This window comes from Salvelinus alpinus, chromosome 21 (genome assembly GCF_045679555.1).
Source record: "Salvelinus alpinus chromosome 21, SLU_Salpinus.1, whole genome shotgun sequence".
NCBI lineage: Eukaryota > Metazoa > Chordata > Actinopteri > Salmoniformes > Salmonidae > Salvelinus > Salvelinus alpinus.
The window spans coordinates 41,766,415-41,788,426 of record NC_092106.1 but is presented as its reverse complement, the minus strand read 5'-3'; the positions used below and the strand labels follow the sequence as shown (position 1 = coordinate 41,788,426).

Below are 22,012 nucleotides of genomic sequence, written 5' to 3'. Positions count from 1 at the left end.
TCAGGTGGTGGAAAATACGAATTTTTGTATTATCCATATTTGTGGCCAATGAATGGTGTGGTGTGGTTATCGGGGAGAGGTATTTAATTAAATGGTGTGGTGGGTCTTTCCTTTATTATATTTAAATGTCGCCAACAAAACAAGAAACGAAGTAACAACCGTGAAGCTTAACAGGGCTATAGTGCCACTAACAAAGATAACTACCCACAAACACCAAAGGAAAAAAGGCTGCCTAAGTATGATTCCCAATCAGAGACAACGATAGACAACTGTCCCTGATTGAGAACCATACCCGGCCAAAACATAGAAATACAAAACATAGAAATAAAGAAACTAGAATGCCCACCCTAGTCACACCTTGGCCTAACCAAAATAGAGAATAAAAACCTCTCTATGGCCAGGGCATGACAGAGACTCTCTAAGAGGGTAGACTCTCTCAGAGTGTAGACTCTCTCAGAGGGTAGACTCTCTCGGAGGGTAGACTCTCTCGGAGGGTAGACTCTCTCGGAGGGTAGACTCTCTCGGAGGGTAGACTCTCTCGGAGGGTAGACTCTCTCGGAGGGTAGACTCTCTCGGAGGGTAGACTCTCTCGGAGGGTAGACTCTCTCGGAGGGTAGACTCTCTCGGAGGGTAGACTCTCTCGGAGGGTAGACTCTCTCAGAGGGTAGACTCTCTCAGAGGGTAGACTCTCTCAGAGGGTAGACTCTCTCAGAGGGTAGACTCTCTAAGAGGGTAGACTCTCTAAGAGGGTAGACTCTCTCAGATGGTAGACTCCAAAACATAAAGGTGTCTAATACGATGTGCCATTCAGCCGTACAGCCCATTACACCAAACACTTTCTTGGCAGACACCTCTCGCATATTCAGCCTGTACCGAGAATTTGGGTCTAAAAGGATGAAAATTATATTGGCACACCTCACTGCTGAACCCTTCGGCGCCTGCAAGCTGTGTCTTCACCCAGATGTTGGAGTCTGACCAATCAGAGGGTGCAATCTATGCCTCTGTCCAATGAGATGCTGGCATCTGTGCCCCAGTGAAAGTGGATGAGGTTTAGAAGCTCAAGCTGGATCTGTGTGTCTCCTCTGTCCTGCCCTGGTTCTAACACTCTTAATCAAACCTGCATCACCTCTGTCCTGCCCTGGTTCTAACACTCTTAATCAAACCTGCATCACCTCTGTCCTGCCCTGGTTCTAACACTCTTAATCAAACCTGCATCACCTCTGTCCTGCCCTGGTTCTAACACTCTTAATCAAACCTGCATCACCTCTGTCCTGCCCTGGTTCTAACACTCTTAATCAAACCTGCATCACCTCTGTCCTGCCCTGGTTCTAACACTCTTAATCAAACCTGCATCACCTCTGTCCTGCCCTGGTTCTAACACTCTTAATCAAACCTGCATCACCTCTGTCCTGCCCTGGTTCTAACACTCTTAATCAAACCTGCATCACCTCTGTCCTGCCCTGGTTCTAACACTCTTAATCAAACCTGCATCACATCTGTCCTGCCCTGGTTCTAACACTCTTAATCAAACCTGCCTCACCTCTGTCCTGCCCTGGTTCTAACACTCTTAATCAAACCTGCATCACCTCTGTCCTGCCCTGGTTCTAACACTCTTAATCAAACCTGCATCACCTCTGTCCTGCCCTGGTTCTAACACTCTTAATCAAACCTGCATCACCTCTGTCCTGCCCTGGTTCTAACACTCTTAATCAAACCTGCATCACCTCTGTCCTGCCCTGGTTCTAACACTCTTAATCAAACCTGCATCACCTCTGTCCTGCCCTGGTTCTAACACTCTTAATCAAACCTGCCTCACCTCTGTCCTGCCCTGGTTCTAACACTCTTAATCAAACCTGCATCACCTCTGTCCTGCCCTGGTTCTAACACTCTTAATCAAACCTGCAGCCCTGCATCGTGGTTCTGTTATACCCCTGCGGTAAAGTCATGGATCTTCCCTTCACTACGCAACGGGAGGAGATGAGGAGAACGGAGACAGACAGGCAGACAGACGTTTGCCATTGTCAAACACCTGAAATAAGCTTTTTCTACAGCCAGTATTTTCTGCATACCTCTTGAGCTGTCTGTTCTAAAGAAACAGAATATGCTTCTCTGCATTTCTGTAACAATCTGGGTAAAATATTGAAAGGAATGTCAGTTTTATTCAGTACATTTAGTAATAAATTTTTACTTGCTTTTCTAAAGTCTAGCAGCCTTGGCAGCAGGCAGATAAGATAGTTATAAAGAAGCTACTATAACTGTACTGATAGTTTGATTTGGCTTACAGAGAAACAAAACATTTTAGTTGTATTTATTCATCAAGAACAAATCAATAGGCTACTTAGCTTGATCAAATTAATTTACAAACATACATCCTGCGAGTCCTGCCCAACACCGGCAGCTAAATTCAAATCAAATGCTGTGTGTTGCTCTGCACTCTCTCTCCTCGTCCACTGACGATACTGTTTGCACGCACTAGACTATCTAGCGTCCTGCATAGCTTTGCTCCGTGGTGCACCTTGGAAATAACCCCTTACTAGTTAGAGTGACTGGGGGGAGGGTACTCTTTTCCTGGTCCAGTCAGAGTGACTGGGGGGATGGTACTCTTTTCCTGGTCCAGTCAGAGTGACTGGGGGGAGGGTACTCTTTTCCTGGTCCAGTCAGAGTGACTGGGGGGAGGGTACTCTTTTCCTGGTCCAGTCAGAGTGACTGGGGGGATGGTACTCTTTTCCTGGTCCAGTCAGAGTGACTGGGGGGAGGGTACTCTTTTCCTGGTCCAGTCAGAGTGACTGGGGGGATGGTACTCTTTTCCTGGTCCAGTCAGAGTGACTGGGGGGAGGGTACTCTTTTCCTGGTCCAGTCAGAGTGACTGGGGGGAGGGTACTCTTTTCCTGGTCCAGTCAGAGTGACTGGGGGGATGGTACTCTTTTCCTGGTCCAGTCAGAGTGACTGGGGGGAGGGTACTCTTTTCCTGGTCCAGTCAGAGTGACTGGGGGGAGGGTACTCTTTTCCTGGTCCAGTCAGAGTGACTGGGGGGAGGGTACTCTTTTCCTGGTCCAGTCAGAGTGACTGGGGGGAGGGTACTCTTTTCCTGGTCCAGTCAGAGTGACTGGAGGGAGGGTACTCTTTTCCTGGTCCAGTCAGAGTGACTGGGGGGAGGGTACTCTTTTCCTGGTCCAGTCAGAGTGACTGGGGGGAGGGTACTCTTTTCCTGGTCCAGTCAGAGTGACTGGGGGGAGGGTACTCTTTTCCCGGTCCAGTCAGAGTGACTGGGGGGAGGGTACTCTTTTCCCGGTCCAGTCAGAGTGACTGGGGGAAGGGTACTCTTTTCCCGGTCCAGTCAGAGTGACTGGGGGGAGGGTACTCTTTTCCCGGTCCAGTCAGTCTTCTCCCTTCAACTAAATTCCTCTGATACGCCAATGCCCTTGTGCCCATGACACCTCTGAACCATGAAGTATTTGGACACATTAATATATAGTTTGCCCTATTCATGAGCGCTTGACTTTGTCTGAAAGTAAAAAAATTAACAATATTATTTTACTGAAAAAAATATGTTTTTTTATACATTTCCTCCAATTCTACACTGTTGCTTCAAAAACAGATCCATATTCATGAACAGAACACAAGCATTTTTCTTAGGTTCTGATACAATACAATGATTTTGAACTTGTGTACTCAAATAAATAAAATCAAATATATTTGTAGAAGACAAGGCCAGAAAAAAAATATGTGCACATTTATCTATATGTCAACTGTGAGCAACAATGCATCATTTATCATAACCATTACATTTATCATAACCATTACATTTATCATAACCATTACATTTATCATAACCATGACATTTATCATAACCATTACAGTTATCATAACCATTACATTTATCATAACCATGACATTTATCATAACCATTACATTTATCATAACCATTACATTTATCAAATCCTAATTGCTAAATTGCCCCAAATTCACTGAGTGGACAAAACATTAAGAACACCTGCTCTTTCCATGACTGACCAGGTGATTCCAGGTGAAAGATAAGTTCCCTTATTGATGTCACTTGTTAAATCCACTTCAATCAGTGTAGATGAAGGGGAGGAGACGGGTTGAAGAAGTATTTTTAAGCCTTGAGACAATTGAGACATGGATTGTTTATGTGTGCCACGGGGTATGGTAGTAGGTGCCAGGTGCACCGGTCTGAGTGTGTCAAGAACTGCAACGCTGCTGGGTTTTTCATGCTCAACAGTTTCACGTGTTTATCAAGAATTGTCCACCATCCAAAGGACATCCAGCCAACTTGACACAACTATGGGAAGCATTGGAGTCAACATGGGCCAGCATCCCTGTGGAACCGCTTTCCACACCTTGTAGAGTGTGTGCCCCGGCAAATTGAGGCTGTTCTGAGGGTAAAAAGGGGTGCAACTCAATATTAGGAAGGTGTTCCTAATATTTTGTACACTCAGTGTGTATCTAGTCAATAAAAAAAACAAGAGCCATGTCAGATTGATTTATTGATGTATAATATCAACTGGTTATATTATATGTATGTTGGAACACAGTCTCAACAAGGCAGTAACCTCAGCATTGGCACTTGCTTGTAGAAGCATATGGCATAGCCTTGATTTGTTAATTTAGCAGACAAGATATTCTTATTTCCTGAGCCCTTATCACATTCAAGACACATCTATTTTATAGTAAAAAAAAATGCCATGATGTGAAATAACAGAATAAAATAGAACAGAATGTTTTTCCAATGAAAAAAAGTTGCCAGTGCGAATTGATGCTTCTGGAACGGTTATTCTCGAAGAGAGATCATTTGAAACGGGGCTCAATTTGGTGAGTTGAAAGTAAAAAAATTGCACGGTTACAGACCTAAATGTATCTTATTTTCGATAGACAGACGTTCAATTTAGTTTATTCTGCCTGTTCTTTGGGATGGACAATTCTACAGTGAACACTGTATGGGAATGAATTACGGCCACAAGGCAAGACACAGGCGAGACTCAGATGCAGACACAGGAGGCAGATGGTTGGAGTCTTACAATGTTTAATAATCCAAAAGGAGTAGGCAAGAGAATGGGCGTGGACAGGTAAAAGGTCAAAACCAGATCAGAGTTCAGGAGGTACAGAGTGGCAGACAGGCTCGTAGTCAAGGCAGGCAGGATGGTCAGGCAGGCGGGTACAGAGTCCAGAACAGGCAAGGGTCAACACCGGGAGGACTAGAAAAAGAGAATTGCAAAGGCATGAGTACGGGAAAACCGCTGGTGACTTGGACATACAAGACAAAGTGGCACAAAGAGACAGGAAACAGGGATAAATACACTGGTACAGAGAGACAGGAAACAGGGATAAATATACTGGTACAGAGAGACAGGAAACACAGGGATAAATACACTGCCACAGAGAGACAGGAAACACAGGGATAAATACACTGGCACAGAGAGACAGGAAACACAGGGATAAATACACTGGTACAGGGAGACAGGAAACACAGGGATAAATACACTGGTACGGGGAGACAGGAAACACAGGGATAAATACACTGGTACAGGGAGACAGGAAACACAGGGATAAATACACTGGTACAGAGAGACAGGAAACACAGGGATAAATACACTGGTACAGGGAGACAGGAAACACAGGGATAAATACACTGGTACAGAGAGACAGGAAACACAGGGATAAATACACTGGTACGGGGAGACAGGAAACACAGGGATAAATACACTGGTACAGGGAGACAGGAAACACAGGGATAAATACACTGGTACAGAGAGACAGGAAACACAGGGATAAATACACTGGTACAGAGAGACAGGAAACACAGGGATAAATACACTGGTACGGGGAGACAGGAAACACAGGGATAAATACACTGGTACAGGGAGACAGGAAACACAGGGATAAATACACTGGTACAGAGAGACAGGAAACACAGGGATAAATACACTGGTACAGAGAGACAGGAAACACAGGGATAAATACACTAGTACAGAGAGACAGGAAACACAGGGATAAATACACTGGTACAGAGAGACAGGAAACACAGGGATAAATACACTGGTACGGGGAGACAGGAAACACAGGGATAAATACACTGGTACAGGGAGACAGGAAACACAGGGATAAATACACTGGTACGGGGAGACAGGAAACACAGGGATAAATACACTGGTACAGGGAGACAGGAAACACAGGGATAAATACACTGGTACAGAGAGACAGGAAACACAGGGATAAATACACTGGTACAGAGAGACAGGAAACACAGGGATAAATACACTAGTACAGAGAGACAGGAAACACAGGGATAAATACACTGGTACAGAGAGACAGGAAACACAGGGATAAATACACTGGTACAGGGAGACAGGAAACACAGGGATAAATACACTGGTACAGGGAGACAGGAAACACAGGGATAAATACACTGGTACAGAGAGACAGGAAACACAGGGATAAATACACTGGCACAGAGAGACAGGAAACACAGGGATAAATACACTGCCACAGAGAGACAGGAAACACAGGGATAAATACACTGGCACAGAGAGACAGGAAACACAGGGATAAATACACTGGTACAGGGAGACAGGAAACACAGGGATAAATACACTGGTACGGGGAGACAGGAAACACAGGGATAAATACACTGGTACAGGGAGACAGGAAACACAGGGATAAATACACTGGTACAGAGAGACAGGAAACACAGGGATAAATACACTGGTACAGAGAGACAGGAAACACAGGGATAAATACACTGGTACAGAGAGACATGAAACACAGGGATAAATACACTGGCACAGAGAGACAGGAAACACAGGGATAAATACACTGGTACAGAGAGACAGGAAACACAGGGATAAATACACTGGCACAGAGAGACAGGAAACACAGGGATAAATACACTGGTACAGAGAGACAGGAAACACAGGGATAAATACACTGGTACAGAGAGACAGGAAACACAGGGATAAATAGACTGGTACAGAGAGACAGGAAACACAGGGATAAATACACTGGCACAGAGAGACAGGAAACACAGGGATAAATACACTGGTACAGAGAGACAGGAAACACAGGGATAAATACACTGGCACAGAGAGACAGGAAACACAGGGATAAATACACTGGCACAGAGAGACAGGAAACACAGGGATAAATACACTGGTACAGAGAGACAGGGATAAATACACTGGTACAGGGAGACAGGAAACACAGGGATAAATACACTGGTACAGAGAGACAGGAAACACAGGGATAAATACACTGGCACAGAGAGACAGGAAACACAGGGATAAATACACTGGTACAGAGAGACAGGAAACACAGGAATAAATACACTGGCACAGAGAGACAGGAAACACAGGGATAAATACACTGGTACAGAGAGACAGGAAACACAGGGATAAATACACTGGGAAAAACAAGCGACACCTGGAGGGGGTGGAGACAATCACAAGGACAGGTGAGACAGATCAGGGTGTGACAACAACATCTGTTTGGTGAGTAGTGCTCAGCTTAATGATTCTGATGAAAATACTCTATTTTTCCTTATCAAACTAATTGTGGAACCTGTCTATGTTTAGATTATAGACTTGCCGTCGGCAAATCAATTCTGAATGGCAGGTCGCAGTGGAAAATAGAACGGATGCAATTATTCCAAAACTGCAGCTCGATGTTGGAACACATATATCCAGCAGCTCGATGTTGGAACACATATATCCAGCAGCTCGATGTTGGTACACATATATCCCTGCAGCTCGATGTTGGAACACATATATCCAGCAGCTCGATGTTGGAACACATATATCCAGCACCTCGATGTTGGAACACATATATCCCTGCAGCTAGAAGTTGGTACACATATATCCAGCAGCTCGATGTTGGAACACATATATCCAGCAGCTCGATGTTGGAACACATATATCCAGCAGCTCGATGTTGGTACACATATATCCAGCAGCTCGATGTTGGTACACATATATCCCTGCAGCTCGATGTTGGAACACATATATCCCTACAGCTCGATGTTGGAACACATATATCCCTGCAGCTCGATGTTGGAACACATATATCCAGCAGCTCGATGTTGGAACACATATATCCCTGCAGCTCGATGTTGGAACACATATATCCAGCAGCTCGATGTTGGAACACATATATCCCTGCAGCTCGATGTTGGAACACATATATCCAGCAGCTCGATGTTGGAACACATATATCCCTGCAGCTCGATGTTGGAACACATATATTCAGCAGCTCGATGTTGGAACACATATATCCAGCAGCTCGATGTTGGAACACATATATCCCTGCAGCTAGAAGTTGGTACACATATATCCAGCAGCTCGATGTTGGAACACATATATCCAGCAGCTCGATGTTGGACCACATACTGTATATCCCTGCAGCTCGATGTTGGAACACATATATCCCTGCAGCTCGATGTTGGAACACATATATCCTGCAGCTCGATGTTGGTACACATATATCCTGCAGCTCGATGTTGGAACACATATATCCAGCAGCTCGATGTTGGAACACATATATCCAGCAGCTCGATGTTGGAACACATATATCCAGCAGCTCGATGTTGGAACACATATATCCAGCAGCTCGATGTTGGAACACATATATCCCTGCAGCTCGATGTTGGAACACATATATCCCTACAGCTCGAAGTTGGAACACATATATTCAGCAGCTCGATGTTGGAACACATATATCCAGCAGCTCGATGTTGGAACACATATATCCAGCAGCTCGATGTTGGAACACATATATCCAGCAGCTCGATGTTGGAACACATATATCCAGCAGCTCGATGTTGGAACACATATATCCCTGCAGCTCGATGTTGGAACACATACAGTGGGGAGAACAAGTATTTGATACACTGCCGATTTTGCAGGTTTTCCTACTTACAAAGCATGTAGAGGTCTGTAATTTTTATCATAGGTACACTTCAACTGTGAGAGACGGAATCTAAAACAAAAATCCTGAAAATCACATTGTATGATTTTTAACTAATTAATTTGCATTTTATTGCATGACATAAGTATTTGAAAACCTACCAACCAGTAAGAATTCCGTCTCTCACAGACCTGTTAGTTTTTCTTTAAGAAGCCCTCCTGTTCTCCACTCATTACCTGTATTAACTGCACCTGTTTGAACTCGTTACCTGTATAAAAGACACCTGTCCACACACTCAATCAAACAGACTCCAACCTCTCCACAATGGCCAAGACCAGAGAGCTGTGTAAGGACATCAGGGATAAAATTGTAGACCTGCACAAGGCTGGGATGGGCTACAGGACAATAGGCAAGCAGCTTGGGGAGAAGGCAACAACTGTTGGCGCAATTATTAGAAAATGGAAGAAGTTGAAGATGACGGTCAATCACCCTCGGTCTGGGGCTCCATGCAAGATCTCACCTCGTGGGGCATCAATGATCATGAGGAAGGTGAGGGATCAGCCCAGAACTACACGGCAGGACCTGGTCAATGACCTGAAGAGAGCTGGGACCACAGTCTAAAAGAAAACCATTAGTAACACACTACGCCGTCATGGATTAAAATCCTGCAGCGCACGCAAGGTCCCCCTGCTCAAGCCAGCGCATGTCCAGGCCCGTCTGAAGTTTGCCAATGACCATCTGGATGATCCAGAGGAGGAATGGGAGAAGGTCATGTGGTCTGATGAGACAAAAATAGAGCTTTTTGGTCTAAACTCCACTCGCCGTGTTTGGAAGAAGAAGAAGGATGAGTACAACCCCAAGAACACCATCCCAACCGTGAAGCATGGAGGTGGAAACATCATTCTTTGGGGATGCTTTTCTGCAAAGGGGACAGGACGACTGCACCGTATTGAGGGGAGGATGGATGGGGCCATGTATCGCGAGATCTTGGCCAACAACCTCCTTCCCTCAGTAAGAGCATTGAGGATGGGTCGTAGCTGGGTCTTCCAGCATGACAACGACCCGAAACACACAGCCAGGGCAACTAAGGAGTGGCTCCGTAAGAAGCATCTCAAGGTCCTGGAGTGGCCTAGCCAGTCTCCAGATCTGAACCCAATAGAAAATCTTTGGAGGGAGCTGAAAGTCCGTATTGCCCAGCGACAGCCCCGAAACCTGAAGGATGGAATGGAGGAGTGGGCCAAAATCCCTGCTGCAGTGTGTGCAAACCTGGTCAAGAACTACAGGAAACCTATGATCTCTGTAATTGCAAACAAAGGTTTCTGTACCAAATATTAAGTTCTGCTTTTCTGATGTATCAAATACTTATGTCATGCAATAAAATGCAAATTAATTACTTAAAAATCATACAATGTGATTTTCAGGATTTTTGTTTTAGATTCCGTCTCTCACAGTTGAAGTGTACCTATGATCAAAATTACAGACCTCTACATGCTTTGTAAGTAGGAAAACCTGCAAAATCGGCAGTGTATCAAATACTTGTTCTCCCCACTGTATATCCCTGCAGCTAGAAGTTGGAACACATATATCCCTGCAGCTCGATGTTGGAACACATATATCCAGCAGCTCGATGTTGGAACACATATATCCAGCAGCTCGATGTTGGAACACATATATCCCTGCAGCTCGATGTTGGAACACATATATCCCTACTTCAATCAGACTGTTTTGAATTTGTGATAAAACTGTGGTCATTTGGCAAGGAATGTTACCATTTGCTTGTGGTACACGCAGCTGAAATAATATGTAACAAACACCCTGAGTACATCAGATATGAAACAACCGATACAAATTTAACAGCGCAACAAAATAGATTAACAAATGTATTTCCTTTTCATTGTAAACAGCAGTGGTGTAACTAGTTCTACCTGCATTGAATCAACAAAGTGGCGCGGTGAGGGAGGCAAAACTCTCGTGGGTAAACCCCCCCCCCCCCCCCCAAAAAAAAAGTATGTGTCTGGAGATTTGATCAACTCCAGATTTGTTTAAAATCCCAAATGAATCAGGAAGTAGCAGGGACAGCTATAAGGACCCCTTAGGCATGTTCTCATTACATGTAGTGCAACAAGGCCACTCATGCTCTGGAAACATCTCTACTTCTGATGGATTTGCTGTGCTAGGTGCTGTTTTAAATCTAGACAAACAATGTCTGAAATGCTAACGAATGTAGCCCTGGAGCACTTATATAGCCCTATAAAACAAAACAAACATACATTTTGTCACGTTCCTGACCTGTTTTCTCTTGTTTTGTATGTCTTTATTGGTCAGGGCGTGAGTGTTGGGTGGGCAGTCTATGTTTTCTATTTCTATGTTGGGTTTTGTGTTCGGCCTGGTATGATTCTCAATTAGAGACAGGTGTGTATCGTTTGTCTCTGATTGAGAGTCATACTAAGGCAGCCAGGGTTTCACTGGTGTTTTGTGGGTGTTTGTTTCCTGTGTTAGCGTTTGGGCCACACAGGACTGTTGCAGGTTAGTCACGTTTGTTGTTTTGTTAATTTGTTAGTGTTTGTTGGTTTGTCATTAAAATCATGAATACCTCCTACTCCGCATCTTGGTCCGATCCATGCTCCTCCTCGTCTGAGGAGGAGAACGACATTGACAGCCGTTACACATTTGGAGATTTGTATGACATATTTGAATAATAGAATGAAACAATCAAGGCCTTTAAACACTTGTTGGACATTCATTGTAAAAATGAAATACATGTTATGGTATCTGACGTAATTGACATAAATCTTGTTAGTTGCATTTTGTGGTGTCCGACACGATTGACATGAATCCAGGTAGTTGCATTTTATGGTGTCTGACATGATTGACAGGAATCGTGTTAATTGCATTTTATGGTGTCTGACATGATTGACAGGAATCGTGTTAATTGCATTTTATGGTGTCTGACATGATTGACAGGAATCGTGTTAATTGCATTTTATGGTGTCTGATGTAATTTAAATGAATCCAGTTAGTTGCATTTTATGAGAAAACAATAGGACGGTGTTCCTTTACGTAGTGTGATAACTGATCATTTGGTCTATCAAAATATATATTTCAAATTTTGTTAATAATATTAAGAGAAATGTTTTTGGGGAAAAATGTGAGATTGGCCCGTCTTTCAAGAATCTCTGACATACGAGTTAGTCTAGATGTTAATCCCTGACATATGAGTTAGTCTAGATGTTAATCCCTGACATACGAGTTAGTCTAGATGTTAATCCCTGACATATGAGTTAGTCTAGATGTTAATCCCTGACATACGAGTTAGCCTAGATGTTAATCCCTGATATACGAGTTAGTCTAGATATTAATCCCTGACATACGAGTTAGTCTAGATATTAATCACTGACATATGAGTTATTTTAGATATTAATCCCTGACATATGAGTTAGTCTAGATATTAATCCCTGACATTCAAGTTAGTCTAGATGTTAATCCCTGACATCCGAGTTAGTCTAGATTTTAATCCCTGACATACGAGTTAACCTAGATATTAATCCCTGACATATAAATTAGTCTAGATGTTAATCCCTGACATCCGAGTTAGTCTAGATTTTAATCCCTGACATACGAGTTAACCTAGATATTAATCCCTGACATACAAATTAGTCTAGATATTAATCCCTGACATACGAGTTAGCCTAGATATTAATCCCTGACATATGAGTTAGTCTAGATGTTAATCCCTGACATACGAGTTAGCCTAGATGTTAATCCCTGATATACGAGTTAGTCTAGATATTAATCCCTGACATACGAGTTAGTCTAGATATTAATCACTGACATATGAGTTATTTTAGATATTAATCCCTGACATATGAGTTAGTCTAGATATTAATCCCTGACATTCAAGTTAGTCTAGATGTTAATCCCTGACATCCGAGTTAGTCTAGATTTTAATCCCTGACATACGAGTTAACCTAGATTTTAATCCCTGACATACGAGTTAACCTAGATATTAATCCCTGACATACAAATTAGTCTAGATGTTAATCCCTGACATCCGAGTTAGTCTAGATTTTAATCCCTGACATACGAGTTAACCTAGATATTAATCCCTGACATACAAATTAGTCTAGATATTAATCCCTGACATACGAGTTAGCCTAGATATTAATCCCTGACATACAAATTAATCTAGATATTAATCCCTGACATACGAGTTAACCTAGATATTAATCCCTGACATACAAATTAGTCTAGATATTAATCCCTGACATACAAATTAGTCTAGATATTAATCCCTGACATACGAGTTAGCCTAGATATTAATCCCTGACATACAAATTAGTCTAGATATTAATCCCTGACATACGAGTTAGCCTAGATGTTAATCCCTGACATACGAGTTAGCCTAGATGTTAATCCCTGACGTACGAGTTAGCCTAGATATTAATCCCTGACATACGAGTTAGCCTAGATGTTAATCCCTGACGTACGAGTTAGCCTAGATATTAATCCCTGACATACGAGTTAGTCTAGATATTAATCCCTGACATACGAGTTAGCCTAGATATTAATCCCTGACATACGAGTTAGTCTAGATGTTAATCCCTGACATACGAGTTAGATATCTTACTTTGTGATTTGGGTTTCTAAATCAGTGTTTATAATCATCTTTCCATTTATATTTCCTCCAACTCAAATGTTTCCGTTACTTCCTTCACTTGGAGCAGGATGTGAAACCTCACCGAAGTGTAATAATCTACTTTCATCAAGACTGGGATTTAAAGAGGCTTTGACGGGTTTCAAGACACAGACTGTATCCTGTAATTGGTTGCCGTGACTTGCCATAAACAAGAAAGCATAAAGAAGAAGAATTAATTGGCTTAATAAAGAAATTAAATTGGAACATAAAACAAGCCACAGGACATGTACAGGATGTAAATGCAGTTGTTTTATTGGGGGAGAACACAACTCGGGGAGCATTTCTTTCTATCAATATGCTAGTTCTACAGAAAGCTTTAATATGATATCAATTATCTAGTTCTTCAGTAGCCACATCTCAACATGTACAGCCCACATCTCAACATGTACAGCCATTATCCACATCTCAACATGTACAGCCATTAGCCCACATCTCAACATGTACAGTCATTAGCCCACATCTCAACATGTACAGCCACATCTCAACATGTACAGTCATTATCCCACATCTCAACATGTACAGTCATTAGCCCACATCTCAACATGTACAGTCATTGGCCCACATCTCAACATGTACAGTCATTAGCCCACATCTCAACATGTACAGCCATTAGCCCACATCTCAACATGTACAGTCATTAGCCCACATCTCAACATGTACAGCCATTAGCCCACATCTCAACATGTACAGTCATTAGCCCACATCTCAACATGTACAGTCATTAGCCCACATCTCAACATGTACAGTCATTAGTCCACATCTCAACATGTACAGCCATTATCCACATCTCAACATGTACAGTCATTAGCCCACATCTCAACATGTACAGTCATTAGCCCACATCTCAACATGTACAGTCATTATCCACATCTCAACATGTACAGTCATTAGTCCACATCTCAACATGTACAGTCATTATCCCACATCTCAACATGTACAGCCATTATCCACATCTCAACATGTACAGTCCACATCTCCACATGTACAGTCCACATCTCAACATGTACAGTCATTAGCCCACATCTCAACATGTACAGTCATTAGCCCACATCTCAACATGTACAGTCATTAGTCCACATCTCAACATGTACAGCCATTATCCACATCTCAACATGTACAGTCATTAGCCCACATCTCAACATGTACAGTCATTAGTCCACATCTCAACATGTACAGTCATTAGCCCACATCTCAACATGTACAGCCATTAGCCCACATCTCAACATGTACAGTCATTAGCCCACATCTCAACATGTACAGTCATTAGCCCACATCTCAACATGTACAGTCATTAGCCCACATCTCAACATGTACAGTCATTATCCACATCTCAACATGTACAGCCATTAGCCCACATCTCAACATGTACAGCCATTAGCCCACATCTCAACATGTACAGTCATTAGCCCACATCTCAACATGTACAGCATTAGCCCACATCTCAACATGTACAGCCATTATCCCACATCTCAACTTGTACAGTCATTATCCACATCTCAACATGTACAGTCATTAGCCCACATCTCAACATGTACAGTCATTAGCCCACATCTCAACATGTACAGTCATTATCCACATCTCAACATGTACAGTCATTATCCACATCTCAACATGTACAGTCATTATCCCACATCTCAACATGTACAGTCATTATCCACATCTCAACATGTACAGTCATTATCCCACATCTCAACATGTACAGTCATTATCCCACATCTCAACATGTACAGTCATTAGCCCACATCTCAACATGTACAGCCATTAGCCCACATCTCAACTTGTACAGTCATTATCCACATCTCAACATGTACAGTCATTAGCCCACATCTCAACATGTACAGTCATTAGCCCACATCTCAACATGTACAGTCATTATCCACATCTCAACATGTACAGTCATTATCCACATCTCAACATGTACAGTCATTATCCCACATCTCAACATGTACAGTCATTATCCACATCTCAACATGTACAGTCATTATCCCACATCTCAACATGTACAGTCATTATCCCACATCTCAACATGTACAGTCATTATCCCACATCTCAACATGTACAGTCATTAGCCCACATCTCAACATGTACAGCCATTAGCCCACATCTCAACATGTACAGTCATTAGCCACATCTCAACATGTACAGCCATTAGCCCACATCTCAACATGTACAGCCCACATCTCAACAGAATTCTAATCGTTTATGGTCTATATTTCCATCGATAAAACAAGGGAGGGTGTGTGAGTCCGTCTGTGAGGGTGTAGGTGTGTCCGTCCTACCGTCTATTATGTCTTATGTGTGTTTGTGTGTATGTGTGTGGTGCTGGTGGTATTCCTGAAGTCTGGTGCTTCATGTGGTCACTAGCTGTATCTGTCCATTAGTTCAACTGTTTGTCTAGCTGTGTATAAAGTCATGACACGGTCTACAGATGAAGGCATTTTGAAGCTTAGCAGCTCAACTTGTGTAATGGTTGTTGTAGTTTTCACAAACGCCCGTAGTACAAAACACACACACACACACACACACACACAGACACACACACACACACACACACACACACCAGTATATCATCAGCACACTGCATCTTAGACATATGCAGCACAGATCCAACATACAGGACAGTCTTTATCTGACTTTTCTCAGAGCGTCTTTCTTCAGGCACGGTCTGTTAATTGACAATGTCTGTTGTTTTATAGCTCTCTTTCCTCTGTTGTCTTGTTTTACAGGTCTAATGGGAGAATATGAGCCTAAAATCGAGGTGCATTTCCCCCTGTCTGTCCCGGCTGCCAGAGGAGTCACTGTGAGGCTGGAGTGTTTCGCTCTGGGGAAGTAAGTACAGAAACATGCTGTATTATACCCCTGAACATACATATTCATCCTTTATGTTGAAACTTAGGGTTACAATTCATATAATTAGTATAGTCCCGATTCCTGGAATTGGGAAGGAATAAACAGGAAATCTGGGAATTCATCAACCAGGATTTCTGGAAAATTTGGGAATTTTGGGGAATTTACCAGAATTGTGCCACCCTCAGCAAAAACTGTGGGTTTGCACAACCAAAGAACTTCTGCACAAACTGTCAGAAGGCGTCTCAGTGCATCTCATCTGCGTGCTCATCGTCCTCACCAGGGTCTTGACCTGACTGCAGTTTGTCATTGTAACTGTGAAAGATGGATCTGGCCAAGATTAGAGCTGTGAAAGATGGATCCGGCCAAGATTAGGGCTGTGAAAGATGGATCCGGCCAAGATTATGGCTGTGAAAGATGGATCCGGCCAAGATTAGAGCTGTGAAAGATGGATCCGGCCAAGATTATGGCTGTGAAAGATCGATCCGGCCAAGATTAGGGCTGTGAAAGATGGATCCGGCCAAGATTATGGCTGTGAAAGATCGATCCGGCCAAGATTAGGGCTGTGAAAGATCGATCCGGCCAAGATTAGGGCTGTGAAAGATCGATCCGGCCAAGATTAGGGCTGTGAAAGATGGATCCGGCCAAGATTATGGCTGTGAAAGATCGATCCGGCCAAGATTAGGGCTGTGAAAGATCGATCCGGCCAAGATTAGGGCTGTGAAAGATCGATCCGGCCAAGATTAGGGCTGTGAAAGATGGATCCGGCCAAGATTAGGGCTGTGAAAGATGGAAACAATTGTGTACCCTGCTAAAATGAGTGCCAGGCAGTCCCCGGTGGCGGGTTTCAGACAGACACAGACAGACAAATGGTCATGACAACATGTTAGTTGGTTGAAGATGTTTTTCACCCTCTTGTTGACCTCTTAACGCAAAGCTTTACGGCATGTTTTGCATAACAAGATACGTTTTAGTTTCCAACCATAATCCTGTATCATCTACTTCATATTTTGGTGTAGAATTATTATTTGTGTTGAATAATGTATGACTGAGTTCTATCTAGAAACAGCGTCTAATCTGACGCTAACACTAAAGGAACCTGGTAATTATTTACATTGCTTTCAAGGGGCTGCTATCTAAGTCAGTCATTTACAGTTAATTATCCACTTTAGAATAAGTCGTTACCAAAACCTATAGACATTGCGCTGACTGCGTCCTTACATTCCCATCACCTCCTCTGACTGTATCCTTACTCTCCCATCACCTCCTCTGACTGTGTCCTTACTCTCCCATCACCTCCTCTGACTGTATCCTTACTCTCCCATCACCTCCTCTGACTGCGTCCTTACTCTCCCATCACCTCCTCTGACTGTATCCTTACTCTCCCATCACCTCCTCTGACTGCATCCTTACTCTCCCATCACCTCCTCTGACTGCATCCTTACTCTCCCATCACCTCCTCTGACTGCATCCTTACTCTCCCATCACCTCCTCTGACTGCATCCTTACTCTCCCATCACCTCCTCTGACTGCGTCCTTACATTCCCATCACCTCCTCTGACTGTGTCCTTACTCTCCCATCACCTCCTCTGACTGTATCCTTACTCTCCCATCACCTCCTCTGACTGCGTCCTTACATTCCCATCACCTCCTCTGACTGCGTCCTTACTCTCCCATCACCTCCTCTGACTGTATCCTTACTCTCCCATCACCTCCTCTGACTGTATCCTTACTCTCCCATCACCTCCTCTGACTGCATCCTTACTCTCCCATCACCTCCTCTGACTGTGTCCTTACTCTCCCATCACCTCCCCTGACTGTATCCTTACTCTCCCATCACCTCCTCTGACTGCATCCTTACTCTCCCATCACCTCCTCTGACTGCATCCTTACTCTCCCATCACCTCCTCTGACTGCATCCTTACTCTCCCATCACCTCCTCTGACTGCATCCTTACTCTCCCATCACCTCCTCTGACTGTATCCTTACTCTCCCATCACCTCCTCTGACTGCATCCTTACTCTCCCATCACCTCCTCTGACTGCATCCTTACTCTCCCATCACCTCCTCTGACTGCATCCTTACTCTCCCATCACCTCCTCTGACTGCATCCTTACTCTCCCATCACCTCCTCTGACTGCATCCTTACTCTCCCATCACCTCCTCTGACTGCATCCTTACTCTCCCATCACCCCCTCTGACTGCATCCTTACTCTCCCATCACCTCCTCTGACTGCACCCTTACTCTCCCATCACCTCCTCTGACTGCATCCTTACTCTCCCATCACCTCCTCTGACTGCATCCTTACTCTCCCATCTCCTCCTCTGACTGTGTCCTTACTCTCCCATCACCTCCTCTGACTGCGTCCTTACTCTCCCATCACCTCCTCTGACTGCGTCCTTACTCTCCCATCACCTCCTCTGACTGCGTCCTTACTCTCCCATCACCTCCTCTGACTGCGTCCTTACTCTCCCATCTCCTCCTCTGACTGTATCCTTACTCTCCCATCACCTCCTCTGACTGCGTCCTTACTCTCCCATCACCTCCTCTGACTGCGTCCTTACTCTCCCATCTCCTCCTCTGACTGTATCCTTACTCTCCCATCACCTCCTCTGACTGCGTCCTTACTCTCCCATCTCCTCCTCTGACTGTATCCTTACTCTCCCATCACCTCCTCTGACTGCGTCCTTACTCTCCCATCACCTCCTCTGACTGCATCCTTACTCTCCCATCACCTCCTCTGACTGCGTCCTTACTCTCCCATCACCTCCTCTGACTGCATCCTTACTCTCCCATCACCTCCTCTGACTGCATCCTTAGTCTCCCATCACCTCCTCTGACTGCGTCCTTACTCTCCCATCTCCTCCTCTGACTGCATCCTTACTCTCCCATCACCTCCTCTGACTGCGTCCTTACTCTCCCATCACCTCCTCTGACTGCATCCTTACTCTCCCATCACCTCCTCTGACTGCGTCCTTACTCTCCCATCACCTCCTCTGACTGCATCCTTACTCTCCCATCTCCTCCTCTGACTGCATCCTTACTCTCCCATCACCTCCTCTGACTGCGTCCTTACTCTCCCATCACCTCCTCTGACTGCGTCCTTACTCTCCCATCACCTCCTCTGACTGCGTCCTTACTCTCCCATCACCTCCTCTGACTGCATCCTTACTCTCCCATCACCTCCTCTGACTGCGTCCTTACTCTCCCATCACCTCCTCTGACTGCATCCTTACTCTCCCATCACCTCCTCTGACTGCGTCCTTACTCTCCCATCACCTCCTCTGACTGCGTCCTTACTCAAACATTATGATTATACCACTAAGGGAGGTCAATGTCAGTGTGCTCAAGGGGACAACATGAGATTGGATTATACAATAGAAACAGCTTGGAGCCTTTTTTCTGATGTAATTACTCCAGTATCAATACGTCTAGCTTCCAGCACTAGAACATTCTCTGAACATACCTTGGTGTATGGACATGTAGAGTAGAAATGTATGTACCACTAATGTCATGTCTGTACCCCTTATGCCATGTCTGTACTCCTTATGTCATGTATGTACACCTTATGTCATGTATGTAACCCTTATGTCATGTATTTACTCCTTATGTCATGTCTGTACCCCTTATGTAATGTCTGTACTCCTTATGTCATGTATGTACCCCTTATGTCATGTCTGTAAACGTTATGTAATGCCTGCACCCCTTTTTAATGTCTGTAACTCTTATGTCATGTCTGGAAGCTAGACGTATTGATACTGGAGTAATTACATCATAAAAAAGGACTTGTTCCAAGCTGTTTCTATTGTATAATCCAATCTCATGTTGTCCCCTTGAGCACACTGACATTGACCTCCCTTAGTGGTATAATCATAATGTTTAACATCCACTACACACTGTAAGGGTTACATACATCGCTTCCTCCATTAGAGCAGACAGTGGTCAGACCTCCCTTCACTCCACGTATAAAAATGTCCTTGTGAATTTTGAACAGATGAACATTCTACAAGTGATGTAACATCTGGGCCGAGTGATGGATGATGGATGATGGATGGTGGATGGGCCGAGTGATGGATGATGGATGATGGATGGTGGATGGGCCGAGTGATGGATGATGGATGATGGATGATGGATGGGCCGAGTGATGGATGATGGATGGTGGATGGGCCGAGTGATGGATGATGGATGGTGGATGGGCCGAGTGATGGATGATGGATGGGCCGAGTGATGGATGGTGGATGGGCCGAGTGATGGATGATGGATGATGGATGATGGATGGGCCGAGTGATGGATGATGGATGGTGGATGGGCCGAGTGATGGATGATGGATGGTGGATGGGCCGAGTGATGGATGATGGATGGGCCGAGTGATGGATGATGGAAGGGTCGAGTGATGGATGGTGGATGGGCCGAGTGATGGATGATGGATGATGGATGATGGATGGGCCGAGTGATGGATGATGGATGATGGATGATGGATGGGCCGAGTAATGGATGATGGATGGTGGATGGGCCGAGTGATGGATGATGGATGGTGGATGGGCCGAGTGATGGATGATGGATGGGCCGAGTGATGGATGATGGATGGGCCGAGTGATGGATGATGGATGGGCCGAGTGATGGATGATGGATGGGCCGAGTGATGGATGGTGGATGGGCCGAGTGATGGATGGTGGATGGGCCGAGTGATGGATGATGGATGGGCCGAGTGATGGATGGTGGATGGGCCGAGTGATGGATGATGGATGGTGGATAGGCCGAGTGATGGATGGTGGATGGTGGATAGGCCGAGTGATGGATGATGGATGGTGGATAGGCCGAGTGATGGATGATGGATGGTGGATAGGCCGAGTGATGGATGGTGGATGGTGGATAGGCCGAGTGATGGATGATGGATGGGCCGAGTGATGGATGGTGGATGGGCCGAGTGATGGATGATGGATGGTGGATAGGCCGAGTGATGGATGGTGGATGGTGGATAGGCCGAGTGATGGATGATGGATGGTGGATAGGCCGAGTGATGTATGATGGATGGGCCGAGTGATGGATGATGGATGGTGGATGGGCCGAGTGATGGATGATGGATGGTGGATAGGCCGAGTGATGGATGGTGGATGGTGGATAGGCCGAGTGATGGATGATGGATGGGCCGAGTGATGGATGGTGGATGGGCCGAGTGATGGATGATGGATGGTGGATAGGCCGAGTGATGGATGGTGGATGGTGGATAGGCCGAGTGATGGATGATGGATGGTGGATAGGCCGAGTGATGTATGATGGATGGGCCGAGTGATGGATGATGGATGGTGGATGGGCCGAGTGATGGATGATGGATGGTGGATAGGCTGAGTGATGGATGATGGATGGTGGATAGGCCGAGTGATGGATGGTGGATGGTGGATAGGCCGAGTGATGGATGATGGATGGTGAATGGGCCGAGTGATGGATGATGGATGATGCATGGTGGATGGGCCGGGTGATGGATGATGGATGGGCCGAGTGATGGATGATGGATGGTGGATAGGCCGAGTGATGGATGATGGATGGGCCGA

The 22,012-nt window shown here is 44.7% G+C and overlaps 1 protein-coding gene across 1 annotated transcript in view; it reads left to right on the top strand.

Annotated features, from left to right (window-relative positions):
• The window catches only part of cntn5 (contactin 5), a 493,785-nt gene that overhangs the window by 349,662 nt on the left and 122,111 nt on the right, over nucleotides 1-22,012 (top strand). Inside the window, exon 8 of the mRNA XM_071358202.1 lies at nucleotides 16,339-16,441. Within this exon, the coding sequence (XP_071214303.1) occupies nucleotides 16,339-16,441 (103 nt within the window). The remainder of the gene's footprint in view (nucleotides 1-16,338; nucleotides 16,442-22,012) is intronic.